Source organism: Scyliorhinus canicula, chromosome 11, assembly GCF_902713615.1.
Source record: "Scyliorhinus canicula chromosome 11, sScyCan1.1, whole genome shotgun sequence".
Taxonomy (NCBI): domain Eukaryota; kingdom Metazoa; phylum Chordata; class Chondrichthyes; order Carcharhiniformes; family Scyliorhinidae; genus Scyliorhinus; species Scyliorhinus canicula.
Genome location: NC_052156.1, coordinates 57,635,916 through 57,652,642, shown reverse-complemented (window position 1 = coordinate 57,652,642; position 16,727 = coordinate 57,635,916). Strand labels below are relative to the sequence as shown.

The window sequence follows — 16,727 nt, the reverse complement described above, 5'->3', positions numbered from 1 at the left end:
GGGAGTGGGGTGGGCAGTGTCTCCAGTGAAATGCACAGTACGTTGGAGAGAAGATCTGAAATAGTCTTTGTGGAAGCCGAGATGCTTTGCTTCTGAAAATCTAGGAATCGCTTGATATTCCTTTTTCTAAATTGAAAATCCATCAATTTATGATTATTTAAAATGAGCCAGAATGCACAATTATAAGATAAAAATCCGCCTCGGAAGGGCAGCTTTTGCAAGGTATGTAAACACTGCTACATTTGCTGCCTGCAGATCTGACTGGAATCATTCTATGGGCAGTAACAGCAGATGTGGTTTGGTATTAACAAAAGGAAAATGAATAAAAAAACATCTTCTCCCAGCTGCAGTTTTTCTGCTACCAATAGTGAAACATGTCTTAAAACACATGGGAAACTAATTGTTTCCCACCACGTTTCTCATTATTTTTAATATGAACTAAAGATAATAATAAATCTTAATATATTGAAAAATGCACCAAATGAGGTGTCAAAAAACTCTAGTACTTCCACAAATAAATGTTGCAATTATAAAGCTTCCACCTTTTTTACTTACTAAGATGAGAAACATTGGATTGATTTTAACGCCTTCTTTTCCAGGTAGAAATGGGGCAGTAGCGCCTCTAAATTGCCATAAAGCCACTCATTGTTTGTGCTGTCACTCTAGCTGCTGCCATTTTGGGACAGGTGCTTACGCTGAGCAGCTCACTTGCTTCTGGTGAGAAGCTCCTTGTAATATGCACATCTGGGATCCTGTGATGTACCCAATTGCAAATGTGAGGCTGCAACATGGACTTTAAAGTGAAGCACAGCCTGATGCAAGTAACAATTAAGAGGAAGTGGGCAGCAGGCACAGACCATCAACTACCCATCTGTTCTCCAACTGCAGTCAAAATCAGGAGTACGGAGTATACCTACAGCTTCAGTTATAAGTCACATGTTTTCACGCAGCATATTTACATTCATGGATGAGCAAACGGTTGATCAAATAGGTGACTTTGATGGACAGTTTTTTCAAATAAATTTAGAGTACCCAATTCATTTTTTCCAATTGAGGGGCAATGTAGTGTGGCCAATCCACCTATCCTGCACATCTTTGGGTTGTGGGGGCGAAACCCACACAAACACTGGGTGGGGAGTGCGCAAACTCCACACGGACAGTAACCCAAAGCCGGGATCGAACTTGCGACCTCGGCGCCGTGAGGCAGCAGTGCTAACCACTGTGCCACCGTGCTGCCCTTGATGGACAGTTTTAGAGGAAGAGGAGTTTAGTCGAGAATGCAAAATGGCTAAACAGCAGAAGGCACGTCTGTCATTGGTGAAGAGAAGAGATGCACAAGACTACAACTCAAAAAATGGAGAGTCCTGGGGATTTTGTTGGTTTAGGAGGGTACACAAGGGAGTGGTGAGGCAAAGAAAGCATGTAACTGTAATGACAAGAATTTCAGCTGAATACACTGGGGTCCGGAGCCAATATACAACAATGATAGGGACTGGTTTAGCTCAGTTGGCTGGACAGCTGGTTTGTGTTAGCAGAACAAGGTGAGCAGAGCAGGTTCAATTCCTGAACTAACTGAGGTTATTCATGAAGGCCCGCCATCTCAACCTTGCCCTCGCCTGAGGTATGGTGATCCTCAGGTTAAATCACCACCAGTCAGGTCTCCCCCCTCCCCCCTGAAAGGAAAAAGCAGCCTATGTCATCTGGGACTATGGTGACTTCACTTACTTACTAATAGCACAATGAACACTAATGTTATGGCTCAGTAGGCAAAAAGATGAAGTTTATGGAACATGGGAGGCCAGGCAAGGCAATATTGGTATATTTGAGGTTGATGTTGACAAATGTGTAGATGAGAGTTTCAATAGCAGAGGGCTATGGGAGATGCAAACACAAACAGTGTTACAGTGGTGGAAGTAGGTAATATTTGCGGTGGAGAGGGCCTGAAGCGAGTTGTCAACTGGAACACCATGGTTACAAACAGTCTGCCTCAATGCGAGATAGTGGCTAGAAAGGTGGATGAAATTGGTGACAAAGGCACAGAGTTTTGAGTATGGCCCAAAAATTAGTCTTCCCAATACTTTTTGAAAAATAAATTTAGAGTACCCAATTTTTTTTTTCAATTAAGGGGCAATTTAGCGTGGCCAATCCACATACCTTGCACATCTTTGGGTTGCTGGGGTGAGACCCACACACACTCCGGGAGAATGTGCAAACTCCACACGGACAGTGACCCAGGGTCGGGATCGAACTCAGGTCTTCGGCGCCATGAGGCAGCAGTGGCGCCACTGCGCCACTGTGCCACCCCTTAGTCTTCCCAATACTTTTTTTTTGTTTTTTTTTATAAATTCAAAATACCCAATTATTTTTTTTTCCAATTAAGGGGCAATTTAGTGTGGCCAATCCACCTACCCTGCACATTTTTGGGTTGTGGGGGTGAAACCCACGCAGACACAGGGAGAATGTGCAAACTCCATACGGACAGTGACCCAGGCCAGGGTCCTCAGCGCCACAATCCCAGTGCTAACCACTGCGCCACATGCAGACCCCTCTTCCCAATACTTAACTGAAGGAAAGCGCAGCACATTCAAAACTGAATGTTGGACTTGGAATCTGTAGCAATGGGGGCTGGGAAAAGGTAGCCCCTGATTAGAGTTGGAGAGGTGAAGCTGGTTCCATCAGAATATGTGTGAAAGCTCACCTGATATTTTCAAGTGATGTAAGCAAGGGGTACCATGTAGTTAAAGAAGAGGAAGGGGATAATGATGGGTACGTGCAAAACTCCAGAGGAAACAGTATGGCTCAGAAAATAACACTATTACAGACAACAGAGGAGAGTCATTTGAAGGATCATGTCATTGGCCATGCCAAAGAAGACGGTTACAAAAGGAAAGATTGTGTACCATGGTCACAGTTGCAGAGGATGTCATTTGTAACTTTGATTTTGACTGTCTCAGTGCAATCACGTGATTAGAGAGCTAGATTCAAATGATGCATTATGGGAAAGATTAGCACAGATTTGCAATGTAACAACGTGTTCTGAGACTTTGGAGAAGAATGGGAAGTTAAAGATAAGGCAGAAGAGTTCATGGCAACATTTTAAATAGGCGGTGAAGGGCAGTACTTGAGATGAAGGAACCAGTTACAAAAGCAGTTTGCATATTGACCAGGACAGGAATTAATGAAGTATTACATTTTTATAAAATCTCTATCTTATTGACGTACATGCCATTTTTGTTTCTTTGCACAGGCCTTAATTTTATTAAAACTATTTCCAATGGTTATTTTTACATTAGAAAAATCAAATAACAGTTCTCAGTTCAAGGTGTAAACAGGGATTTTTAAAAATTATATAAATTACAGTATGTCTGTTACATCTAAAAAATGTAAAATCCCTTTGACTGTTAAGGCAGCGCAGTGGCGCAATGGTTTGCACTGCTGCCTCGCAGCTCCGAGGACCCGGGTTCGAACACGGTCCCAGGTCACTGTTTGTGTGGAGTTTGCACATTTTCCCATGTCTGTGTGGTCTCACCCCCACAACCCAAAAAGATGTGCAGGGTAGGTGAATTGGCCACGCTAAATTGCCCCTTAATTGGGAAAAAAAGAAGAATTAAGTACTGTGAATTTATTTTTCAAAAAGGAAAAAAATGTTTTTAAAACCCTCTGACTACTGTACTGCTATAACATCCAGTGAAGAATTCCATTAGTAATATGGTCTTAATCTTGGCTGTGCACTTCACATTCATTTTCTATTGAACTTATAACACCGCACACCTGGTGGTTTCTGTAGAAGAGGAGAGAGAGCACTCTATTATTTGGGGAATCAAACAGAAAATTCTGGAGTGAATCTTTTGAATCCTGGATTTTATTAAGGGATCCATCTGTCAGATTGAAACCACATGCTGCTAGCCTGGGGATTCTCAGCAATGCCACGTGGAAGGCACCACTGAAACCTGCAAATGCAATTTACAACATTCCAACTTGTGAATGCCATAAAACACATCTGTGCTGTCACTTTTATGACCCTTCTTCTTAATTATAGTGAGAAAGTACGAACAAGAAAATTAAGCTGTTCTGCAATGTGCAGCTAGCTACTGCTATTTCTAATATTTATTTTTCTCACTGCAGTGAAAAGCTGCTTTTAAATGAGAGTGGAACTGACAGAATTTATTTTGCTCTCTTACTGCCTGCAATCTGCATATTTGCATGGGAAGAAGTGTGTCTTCTGCTTGGAGTGTGTATTCCAATTTAAAAATTCAGCAGCAAGCTTTTGGGAGTTTATAATAAGGAAGGTTATTTGTTCTCTCACATACACACAGATAAAGATTTACAGATTAAATTAATTCAGTCTCTGATTAACAATTTTCAGCCTCCCACAAGGCAGCCTATTGTTTCTTGACTGTGCTTCATAGAATCACTACAGTGCAGAAGGAGGTCATTCAGCCCATCGAGTCTGCGCCGACGCTCTGAAAAACATCCTACTTAGGCCCCTGCCCTATCCCCGTAACCCCACCTAACCTTTTGGGCACTAAAGGGCAATTTGACATGGCCAATCCATGTAACCTGCAGATCCTTGGACTTTGATGATTTAAAGTTGAAATGAGGGTCTTATAAAATGAAGGGTTCACAGAAGGTTGTGAGTTTTTTTTGGGAGGTAAATTTTTTAATGAACAGGTTAAGGACGTTGGCTGCTTGATAACATGCAGCTAGTTGAAGAGTTTGGTTCTCAAACTGGCTGATGACTAATGGTTTTGATGATCTGCTGGATCCCTAAAACCAGCTCCGATCACCTGAGCACCAGGTTAACATTTCTGAGACCCACCCAATCTATCTTGGATCGGGGTGGTTACTGTGATACAATGGGAATTTGATAGAGGTCATTGAATTTAGTTTTTCCCATTTGTCCATTATGAAACACGGAAATATGCAGTCTGGAAACTCGATAGTCTTTAGGTGTTGGCCCATAATTTAACAATGAGATTTGTAAATTTCACAGATGGCTGTGAGGTACCCTCACCTATGTCCATATTAAACTACAGTAAGAAGCTTTACAACACCAGGTTAAAGTCCAACAGGTTTGTTTTGAATCACGAGCTTTCGGACCACTGCTCCTTTCTCAGGTGAATGAAGAGGTAGGTTCCATAAACATATATGTAGACAAAGTCAAAGATGCAAGACGATACTTTGAATGTGAGGATTTGCAGGTAATTTAATCTTTACAGATCCAGAGAGAGGGGTAATCTCAGGTTCAACTACCAGGACAGTTGGTAGGATTTTGCAAGCCCAGGCCAGATGGTGGAGGGTGAATATAATGCGACATGAATCCAAGGTCCCGGTTGAGGTCGTGCTCATGTGTGCGGAACTTGACTATAAGTTTCTGCTCGGCGATTCTGCGTTGTCGCACGTCCTGAAGACTGCCTTGGAGAATGCTTACCCAAACATCAGAGGCTGAATGCCCTTGACTGCTGAAGTGTTCCCCGACTGGAAGGGAACATTCCTGCCTAGCAATTGTCGCGCGATGTCCGTTCATCCATTGTCGCAGCATTTGCATGGTCTCGCAAATGTACCACGCTTTGGGACATCCTTTCCTGCAGCATATGAGGTAGACAACATTGGCCGAGTCGCACGAGTATGTACCGCGTACCTGGTGGGTGGTGTTCTGACGTGTAATGGTGGTACCCATGTCGATGATCTGGCACGTCTTGCAGAGATTGCCATGGCAGGGTTGTGTGGTGTCATGGTCGCTGTTCTGAAGGCTGGGTAGTTTGCTGCAAATAATGGTTTGTTTGAGGTTGCGCGGTTGTTTGAAGGCAAGTAGTGGGCTTGTGGAGATGACCTTGGCAAGATGTTCGTCTTCATTGATGAAGTGTTGAAGACTACGAAGAAGATGTTGTAGTTTCTCCGCTCCAGGGAAGTATTGGACGACGGAGGGTACTCTGTCGGTTGTGTCCCGTGTTTGTCTTCTGAGGAGGTCGGTGCGGTTTTTTGCTGTGGTGCATTGGAACTGTCAATCGATGAGTTGAGCACCATATCCCATTCATACAAGGGCATCTTTCAACATCTGTAGATGTCTATTACGCTCCTCCTCGACTGAGCAGATCCTGTGTATAGGGAGGGCTTGTCCACAGGGGATGGCTTCTTTAATGTGTTTAGGGTGGAAGCTGGAGAAGTGGAGCATCGTGAGGTTATCCATGGGCTTGCGGTAAAGCGAAATACTGAGGTGACCGTCCTTGATGGAGATGAGTGTGTCCAAGAATGCAACCGATTTTGAAGAGTAGTCCATGGTGAGTCTGATGGTGGGATGGAACTTATTGATGTCATCGGTGTATCTGGTGTATCGAAACAAACCTGTTGGACTTCAACCTGGTGTTGTAAGACTTCTTATTGCTCACCCCAGTCCAACGCCGGCATCTTCACATCATATTAAACTAGGTATTTGCCAGAGACTTGATACTGTCTGTAGTGCAAATGCCAAAAGTCACATGATTTGCAGCAGCGATCTTAACAGCTTGTTTGTGTTCAGTTTTTGAAAGTATTGACTGAAAGTTTAAAATATGACATGTTTGAACTGGGCATGACAAGAGGCCTAACAATGATCATATAACAATAATATAGCACAGAAGGAGGCCATTCATTTCATCATGCTTGTACTAGTTATTTTAAGTGCAATTCAATTAGTCCCAGACCAGGTTCCCTTCCCATAGTGTTGTAAATGTTTCCTTTTCAAAGATATGTTCAACTCCCTTTTGAAAGTTACTCCTGAATCGGCTTCCATTGCACTAAAGCATTGCATTCCAGATTATAACAACTGACTGCCTGAAGGAAATACTCTTTATTTCCCCTCTGGTTTGTTAGCAAATTACTTAACACTGTGTCCTCTGGTTACCAACCTGCTATCAATGGATACTTACTCTATCAAAACCCCTCATAATTTTGAACACTTTCATTTAAATCCCTTTGACCTTCTCTGTTCTAAGGAGAAAAATTAGTTTCTTTAGTCTCTCAAATAACTGAAACCTCTTAACCCTTGTAGCATTCTAGTAAATCCCCTCTGTATCTGCAACGGCTTTGACACTTTTCTCCGGGACATCCAATGCTATTTAATTCCAATCAGGCACTCAGTTAGGCAGCAACGGGCCTACATCTAATTAAGCTGTCGGTACGGCAGAAATGCCTTCCCCGAGAGTTGCCAGTCAGTCAGAGATCGCAGCTGTCTGGTACTGACAGTGCCACTGGAAGCAGTGGCCATTGCCAGTACCACCATGCCACTGTACAATGAGGATTACTTTCGGTTCCCAAGTAGAGGTGAGTGTGGTTGGGATGGGGGGTCTCGGGGAACGATTGTTGACCAGTTGGAAGGAGGGAGATGGGAAGCAAAGGTAGATTGGAGATTTTCTTCTTGTCTTCTGTTGCACCGAATTCCTAAGAATGACCACCCTCCCTCCATCCCCTCCCCTGGTCGGTAACTGGCCAACCCAACAAAGTTGGCTTGGCATCCTCCCCAAATGACGATACCCCTGCCTGCTTTCGCTTGAATAACAGAGGCGGTGAAGTGAGGCCCTTCAGTGGCTCCTAAAGGCCCTCAATTGACTTTAAGGCAGGAAGGTCTCCCACAAGCCTTGCCCCACCAGAGTTTTTTTTTTAAATTTAGATTACCCAATTATTTTTTCCAATTAAGGGGCAATTTAGCGTGGCCAATCCACCTACTCTGCACATTTTTGGGTTGTGGGGGCGAAACCCACGCAGACACGGGGAGAACGTGCAAACTCCACACGGACAGTGACCCAGAGCCGGGATCGAACCTGGGACCTCAGCGTGCCCCACCAGAGTTAATTGGAATGAGACATGAAGGCGGGGGAATATCCACTCCTGCACTCTTACAAAATCACACAGACCACCAGCCTCTAAACCCTCTTCCATGAGGGCATTAAATTCTCCCAATACTCCAACTGAAGCCTAAGGAGTTTTTTTTAAACAAAGGTTTAGCATAGGTTTCTTGCTTTTCACCCCCCCCCCCCCCCATTTATAAAACCACGGGTAATATGTTTTTTTTAAAACAGCCTGTCCGTGCAACCCCTTAAAAATGGTACCATTTTGTTTATGCTGCGCATCTCATTCTTCCTGACAAAATGCAGTGGTTCACACTTGTCCCGCTTTGCATCCAATGTAAAATTCTTATCTTTCACTCATCCCTATTTAATCAATCTCCTCCAGCCTCTCAATATCCTTCACCTCTCCTAAACGCTCTGCTCTTCCAACCTGGCTTGTTATGTCTATCTATCCCTTCACTCCACAATCAGCAGTCATTCGTTCAACTCTCCAAGTCTCTCAGCCTCTCTGTCTCCATCTCCTCTTTTAAGGCCCTTCTTGAAATCCACCTTCACCATCCATGTTCACCACTCCTTCATTGATTTGCTGTTCATTTATTTCTGCATATGTCTCTACGAAGCATCTAACAACATTTTTCTTAGTTAAAGAAGACCTAAATGCAAGTTGTTGAAAAAGTGCAGACTGCTGAGGGAAATAGTTAAGAATCACAGAATGATCACAGCGCAAACAGGCCATTTGGCCCATCATGTCTGATCTGACTCTCCAAATGAGCATTACACCTGGTGCCATTCTCCTGTCTTCTCCCCATGACCTTGCAGATTGTTTATATCAAATAATCTCAAATTTGGGTAGGAGTGCATTCCGGAACCTCGTCACTTGCTGTGTGAAAAAGTATTTTCTCATCTTTTGCCAATTGCTTTAAATCTGTGCCCTCTCATTCCCAAACCTCCCTCGAGTGGGAACAATCTCCTCCTGCCTACACTGTTCAGGTCCCTCATGGTTTTGAATCCTTCTATCAAATCTCCTCTCGGCCTTCTTTTCTCCAAAGAAGGACTTCTCCAATTTATTTTCAGAACTGAAGTTTCAACACTGGCCCCCTTCTCATAAACCTCTTCTGCAGTCTCCCAAATACCCTCACATCCTTCCTAAAATGCCATCCCAGAACTGTGCACAGTATTCCAGCTAAGGCCTAACTAGTGTCTTCAAAGCCTCCTTTTTATAATTCAGTGTTTTCTCATTGATATGACATTGCTATTATCCAGTAAAATAAAAACTCAATGCAGAGCAATTAAGTGCAAGAGGTCAAATGCATATTATTATAGTAATACTGTTTGTGCTGTTGAGTTTTGAGATTACTTCAGTTACATTCCAATTTACTCATTATGACATTATGTTGTGGATTTTAAGTTTGTGGTGTCATGGGAGCTCGGGTTCCTGGCAATGTATGCTGAGTCCTGAGGTAAATTGCTGTGCACCTGCTGGTGGCTTTTTAATCCAGCCACTAAATTAACATACCATTTTGGTATATCCAATTGATATAAGTAGGTGTGATGGCTCCCCATGTCAGGCAATTTCAACTCCAGTGTGTGATGGGACCCTCCAAACATGCAATTTGCTGGAGTTTGAAGTTAAGAGCTCAATAGAAGGCATTGACAGAATGAAATTCAGACATTCAATGTCTGGGCCTTGTTTTAGAGATGCCTCCCTGGATATGTTGTTGGGGTTATAACGTACGCAGGGAGATACTCTTACAGGAGGAAGAAGCCTGCAAATGCAGCAAAGCAGTCATGAGGAGGTTACCCAAGAGGTCAGCAGTGATCGTGTTGCGTTGTGCCATGATCATGATCATCGAAAGGGGTTTAATTACCTAATTAGGGCAGGGACGTTGAGTACCTGCATTCTTTTTTTTTTAAATATAATTTTTATTGGAATTTTTTACAGAAAATATAAAACATAACGACAAACAATGAAATGCAACAAAATAACCCATAATAACCGTACCACCCCCAGACCGTATCGACGCATGTATCACATCCCCCCACCCCCCCCCCAACCCCAATGAACAACAAAAGAACTTCAAAATAAATTTAAATTAAATAAACAAACATAGTCATCGTCCGCCCCCCCCCCCACCTCCCCCCCCCCCCCCCCCCCCCCCCCCCCCGGGTTGCTGCTGCTACTGTCCCCGTACCCTATCGTTGAGCCAGAAAGTCGAGAAAAGGTTGCCACCGCCTAAAGAACCCTTGTACCGACCCTCTCAGGGCGAATTTGGCCTTCTCTAGCTTAATGAAACCCGCCATGTCGTTGATCCAGGTCTCCACGCTTGGGGGCCTCGCATCCTTCCATTGTAGCAAGATCCTTCGCCGGGCTACTAGGGATGCAAAGGCCAGCACACCGGCCTCTTTCGCCTCCTGCACTCCCGGCTCCACACCGACCCCAAAAATCGCGAGTCCCCATCCTGGCTTGACCCTGGATCCCACCACCCTCGACACTGTCCTCGCCACCCCCTTCCAGAACTCCTCCAGCGCCGGGCATGCCCAGAACATATGGGCATGGTTCGCTGGACTCCCCGAGCACCTGACACACCTGTCTTCACCCCCAAAGAACCTACTCATCCTTGTCCCAGTCATGTGGGCCCGGTGCAGCACCTTGAATTGGATGAGGCTAAGCCGCGCACACGAGGAGGAAGAATTAACCCTCTCCAGGGCATCAGCCCATGTCCCGTCTTCGATCTGTTCCCCCAGTTCCCCCTCCCACTTAGCTTTCAGCTCCTCTACTGACGCCTCCTCCGCCTCCTGCATAATTGTAGATATCAGATATCTTCCCCTCTCCGACCCAGACCCCCGAAAGCACCCTGTCGCTCACCCCCCTCGCGGGAAGCGAAGGGAATCCCTCCACCTGCCGCCTAGCAAATGCCTTTACCTGCAGATACCTGAACATGTTCCCCGGGGGAGCCCAAATTTCTCCTCCAACTCCCCCAGGCTCGCAAACCTGCCATCCATAAACAGGTCCCTCAGCTGTCTGATGCCCGCTCTGTACCAACCCTGAAATCCCCCATCAATGTTCCCGGGGACGAACCTATGGTTCCCCCTTAATGGAGCCTCCATCGAGCCCCCCACTTCTCCCCTATGTCGCCTCCACTGCCCCCAAATCTTGAGGGTAGCCGCCACCACCGGACTCGTGGTATACCTCGTAGGAGGGAGCGGCCACGGCGCCGTTACCAGGGCCCCCAGGCTTGTATCTCCACAGGACGCCCTCTCCATCCGTTTACATGCTGCCCCCTCCCCCTCCATTACCCACTTGCGCACCATCGACACATTGGCCGTCCAATAATACCCCGAGAGATTGGGTAACGCCAGCCCCCCATCTCTACCCCGCTCCAAGAAGACCCTCTTCACCCTCGGGGTCCCATGCGCCCAAACAAAGCCCATGATGCTGCTTGTAACCCTTCTAAAAAAGGCCCTAGGGATAAAGATGGGCAAACACTGAAAAAGGAACAGGAACCTAGGGAGAACCGTCATTTTGACGGACTGCACTCTACCCGCCAACGATAGCGGCACCATGTCCCACCTTTTAAATTCCTCTTCCATCTGCTCCACCAGCCTGGTAAAATTAAGCTTATGGACAGTCCCCCAACTCCTGGCCACCTGCACCCCCAGGTATCTGAAACTCTTCACTGCCCTCTTAAATGGGAGTCTCCCAATTCCCTCCTCCTGATCACCCGGGTGTACTACAAATACCTCACTCTTGCCTAAATTTAACTTATAGCCCGAGAAGCCCCCAAATTCCGCTACCAGCTCCATCACCCCCGGCATTCCCCCTTCTGGATCCGCCAGAGTACCTGCATTCTAATGGTAATGTCACCCCCAAGCCTCTCACTCTCCCTCCTCAAGCCTACATCATCACTTCTCACGCCAACTTATCTTGTAGGTAGAGTCATTCTTTCCCTGCCTAGGGACTTCCTCATAACCCCATATGTCCATCCACCACCAACACTTGCCCTCATCCTGATGTAATGTTATGTACCTCCCTCATAGTCCCCTTCAACAAATGATCTCCATCCATCCATTCAACAGATGCCATTCCTGTCACTCATCAGTGTCTTATTTCCCTCCTTATCGGATAAGAGAGTACAGAACATAAAGGCAAGACAGAGTATCAGAAATGGCATGCCAGCCATCTTGGGTTTTCCTCTAAGTTTGGGAGGTGGTAGATGATAGTGCTGTTGCCTGCAGGCAATGTCCTGATAGTGGATGTGCTCGTGGGTGGGGATTCAGTCAATGCTCCAGGCACGCTAGAGACCCACCCTTCCCGCCTGGATGTAGCAGTAGTCACAGGCCACTCTGTGGAGGGCTTCCCCTTAGATGTCCCACAGGAAGAGGTTCAGGAAGATGACGAGGACTCCTCAGGCACTCCCTCTGTGGGTGCACCATCACATGACTCATGCAGACCATAGATCAGCTCAGATACTCACAATTTGGTGGAATCAGTAAGGTCGACAGTTGGGTTTTCATCAGGTGACTCGTATACCATAATGTTCAAGGGCAGATGGTGGAGACAGGGAGAGCGATGGAGGGTGCACATTTAAGGGTACAGGATACTCATGTTCAGTTCAACTGACCCAGATGTTGCCCCTTGGTGAAGAGAATACTTCTTGAACAGCAAAAAAATAATGGGCCATGCACTGATAGGTACTCTAGCTGTGCAGTGCATACTTTCAGGAAGATTGGAGGAGTCCGTCTCAATTATGAGTGGTATGATATTTCAGGCCCTTGTGTTGATGTCTTTGTCCATGAGAAGAATAACCATCTGCATGAAGCATCAAATTTGGCAATCAAAACATACACGGGTCATTGTCAATGGCTTGTATACTGTTAATGTCACACTATGTACGATGAATAATACCCTGTTAGCCCGCACTGATCTGCAGCAAAATATTCTCCAGCTCATTGTAGCTCATGGCCATGAGAAGGATGATGTTGGAAGGGCACATCGAATTCGAACTTGGCTCAAACCACTTTCATTTTTCACCTGTTGCCAGCCAGTGCTCCACCCCTGCCCCCGGCCATCCTCTCCCATTCAGTAAGTACCTCAAAGTAGCCCCTGTTTGGGTGTGGGTAGAGGGGTCTCTATTGGGGCCCTCACTACGTCTGATACCTAGAAGATGTCACCGATGGAGCCAGAGGCAAAGAAGGTGAGGGCTATGGTGACTTTGACAGTCACTGGTAAAGTGTGACCACCAGACCCATTTGAGAGCGGGCCTTGTTCCAGCTGGCTATCATGACATCCTGAGACTCTGGTGTTCTGACATGTCGAAGACGCTTATCCTCTGACTGTAAACCATATGTGTCGGCTACAACCTCCTGCCAGTTGTTACTCTCTGCTGATGGTAGTGGTAATGCTACTCGATTAGTAATCCAGAGACCCAGCTAATGCTCTGGAGATATGGATTCAAATCCCACCATGGCAGCTGGTGGAATTTAAATTCAATTAATAAATCTGCAATATTGAGCTCATCTTAGTAATGGTGACCATGACAACTAGCATCTATTGTTGTAAAAACCCATCTGGTTCACAGAGTCCTTCAGGGAAGGAAATCTGCTATACTTGCCTGGTCTGGCCCATGTGTGACTACAATCCCACAGCAATGTGGTTGACTCTTAATTGCCCTCAGTTCAAGGGCAATCAGGGATGGGAAACAAATGTAATTAATGAAAGAATAAAGAAAAACAATCCTGACTTTCCTGTGAAGCTGCAGGTCTGTGAACAGCAGGCTGTACCTGCTCCTGTTAGTCATCATAGTCCTCAGCTAAGGTCCAACGTATACATAGTATATGCAGCACCCAGGGTAATCTGATAGATCAGAGCTCCAAAAATATCAATCAGACATACCAGCTTCTTGAGTATAGAAGACACATCCAAACTAGTAAATGTAACTACAAACTTGGATGGCACAGTGGTTAGCACTCTGCCTACCAGCATCCGGGGCTTGTGTTCAGTTCCAACCTTCGGTGACTATGTGGAGTTTGCAGGTTCTCTCGTGTCTGCGTGAGTTTCCTCCATATACTCCGGTTTCCTCCCACAGCCCAAAGATATACAAGTTAGGTGAATTGGCCATGATAAATTGCTCCTTAAAGAATTATACATTTTATGTGATAAATTTTGGAGGTGGGATCATGGGACAGTATCATTTGACAGTACAAAATAAGTACTGTAATTCATTGGATAATGACTGCAGCTCAGACCTCAAATAAATCGCAGACTAATTTGAAGATAGCTGCATAAGAATAAGTATTAAAAGTTTCAGGGTCCCAGTGTCTGCGTGGGTCTCACCCCCACAACCCTCGAAAAAAGATGTGTAGGTTAGATGGATTGGCCAAGCTAAATTGCACCTTAATTGGGGCAAAAAAGAATTGGTACTCTAAATTTATTTTTGAAAATTAGCTTATTCTTGGAGATCTTCAAAGTTATTGTGAGAAATGTGTTAAAATTTGATCATCTTATCCATGCATGGAGACACGTTTTGTATAAGATCAGGTCCATTCTCAAGTACACAGCAATAATTTACGCATAATGCAGTTTGTTGATTTGTCTGATTCATTTTGTTTTTACCTTACAGATGACAGAGGGCAGACACTGTCAGGTGAATCTCCTAGATGGCAGAAAATTGGAACTACTGGTTCAGGTACGATCTGACAAACAAAACAGACAGATCAGCTACTATTTCAGCAAAGTTTCACCCATTTCAACAAAGTTCTGAACGCATTCTTTCGTGATTTGTATCATTCCATAATCAAGAATTTTCATCCAGGATCACGGATATTCAACGTGTAACAAATCAGATAAAATAACAAAAAGGTATATGGGGATACAGAATTTCAAAGTAGTCAGACGGAGTTCAATTGAAATCATAACCTGACAGCAGCAAACATGAGTTGCTTGTTCACATTTCTTCACACTTAACTAGATCTTGCATAGATCTTACGTAGAGCATATAGTGCAGAAGGAGGCTATTCAGTGCAACGTCCCACTTAATCCCTCACTTCCACCCTATCCCCGTAACCCAGTAACCCCTCCTAACCTTCTTGGACACTAAGGGCAATTTAGCATGGCCAATCCACCTAACCTGCACGTCTTCGGACTGTGGGAGGAAACCGGAGCACCCGGAGGAAACCCACAGAGACACGGGGAGAATGTGCAGACTCCACACAGTGACCCAGCGGGGAATCGAACCTGGGACCCTGGCACTGTGAAACCACCGTGCTGCCCCTTGTAAGATTATCTTTGTGACTTGAAACACATTCCCACTTTGTTTTAATCAAACTCGATGTCATTGACTTTCATGTGTAAAAGATTTATAATGTGGAAGCGTCAAAACCAAGTGTCTGACTGAAATGTATTTGTTTCCCCAGGTACTTGTACCGTAGGATACCATCTTTTTTTTAAATTTTAGAGTACCCAATTAATTTTTTCCAATTAACAGGCAATTTAGTATGGCCAATCCATCTAAGTTACACATTTTTGGGTTGTGGGGGCGAAACCCACGCAAACGCGGGGAGAATGTGCAAACTTCACACGGACAGTGACCCAGAGCTGGGATCGAACCTGGGATCTCGGCGCGTGAAGCAGCAATGCTAACCACTGCGCCACAGCGCTGCCCCAGGATACCATCTTTAGTAGCCCTCAGTTAGAAGAAAATGATCAATCCCAGTACAAGGTGCATTGCATAATAATTCAAATTAGGCATTACGTAAAATGCAATTCAGATCAGTTTCTTTCAATACGTCTCATAAACTCAGCTACACTGACCAACTCCAGTTCTAATTACAGTGTAGATTTATATGACAATTTATATTCTGCAGACAGAATGAAGGGCTTTACACAGTTTTCAGCCCCTTAGTGTACGACGATGGGAAGGCCTTAGGTAGTGGCCTTTCACCGTTGAATCTTTGTGCCCCAGCCTTTGGTTTAACCTTCAGTGTGTATGCTTGGAATGCTGTACATCTTGTTATGCTAACCTGTACATCCACTACAGAACAAAATAAATGTTGACCTGTATGAATCACATAAGGTGAATGCATTATTTAACAATGTGGAAAATATGGGTTGAACTCGCGATTTCAAACCATTACTTTATTTTGGTCAGATATTTAACTGAGTAAATAAGAATGACGTAGTCCTTTCCACAAAGAAAGAATGTGGCAAAACCGAATTACATCATCAGACAAATCTACCCAGACTAATCCAGCACTGGATGAAGCAGCAGCACATATGAACATATGAGCCTTCATGTCAGCAAAATAGTGGTCAGCATAAGAAAAATGACTTTAATTCATATCCAGTAGCACTTTTGCTTAAATTAACTTGCTGGGCCTGCACCCTCCAATGACAGTGAATAATTTACTTGCATTCGATGCTGCTAGACAACACAATTAACAGTTAAAGGATCATCCCAACGTTGTGCTCAGTTTACCTGTGTTTGGTTATCACAAAGGCTGAGAATTTTTGCTCCCATTTTCATTGGGCAGGCTTGGCAAGGGGGCAGAACATCTAGTGAGATGTTGTGAGAATCGCATGGCTGGGAGATCGGAGAATCCCACCACAGGTAAGTAATTAAAACCACAGAATTCCTACAGTGCAGATGGAGGCCATTTGGCCCATCAAGTCTGAACTAACCCTCTGAAAGAGCACCCCCCCCCCCCAATCCATAACCCCACCTAACCTATACGTTATTGGACACTAAGGGGCAATTTAGCATGGCCAAACTCCCTAAACTGCACATCTTTGGACTGTGGGAGGAAACCAAAGCACCCGCAGGAATCCCACGCAGACACGGGAGAAAGTGCGAACTCCACACAGACAGTCACCCAACGCTGGAATTGAACTTGGGTCCCTGACAC

The 16,727-nt window shown here is 45.0% G+C and overlaps 1 protein-coding gene across 3 annotated transcripts in view; it reads left to right on the top strand.

The window, feature by feature from the left end:
- LOC119973101 (FERM domain-containing protein 4B-like) overlaps positions 1-16,727 on the top strand; it is a 416,202-nt gene that overhangs the window by 209,475 nt on the left and 190,000 nt on the right. For all 3 annotated transcript variants that reach the window (XM_038810633.1, XM_038810631.1, XM_038810632.1), the window contains exon 2: positions 14,447-14,512. In XM_038810633.1, coding sequence (XP_038666561.1) covers positions 14,447-14,512 — 66 coding nt within the window. The remainder of the gene's footprint in view (positions 1-14,446; positions 14,513-16,727) is intronic.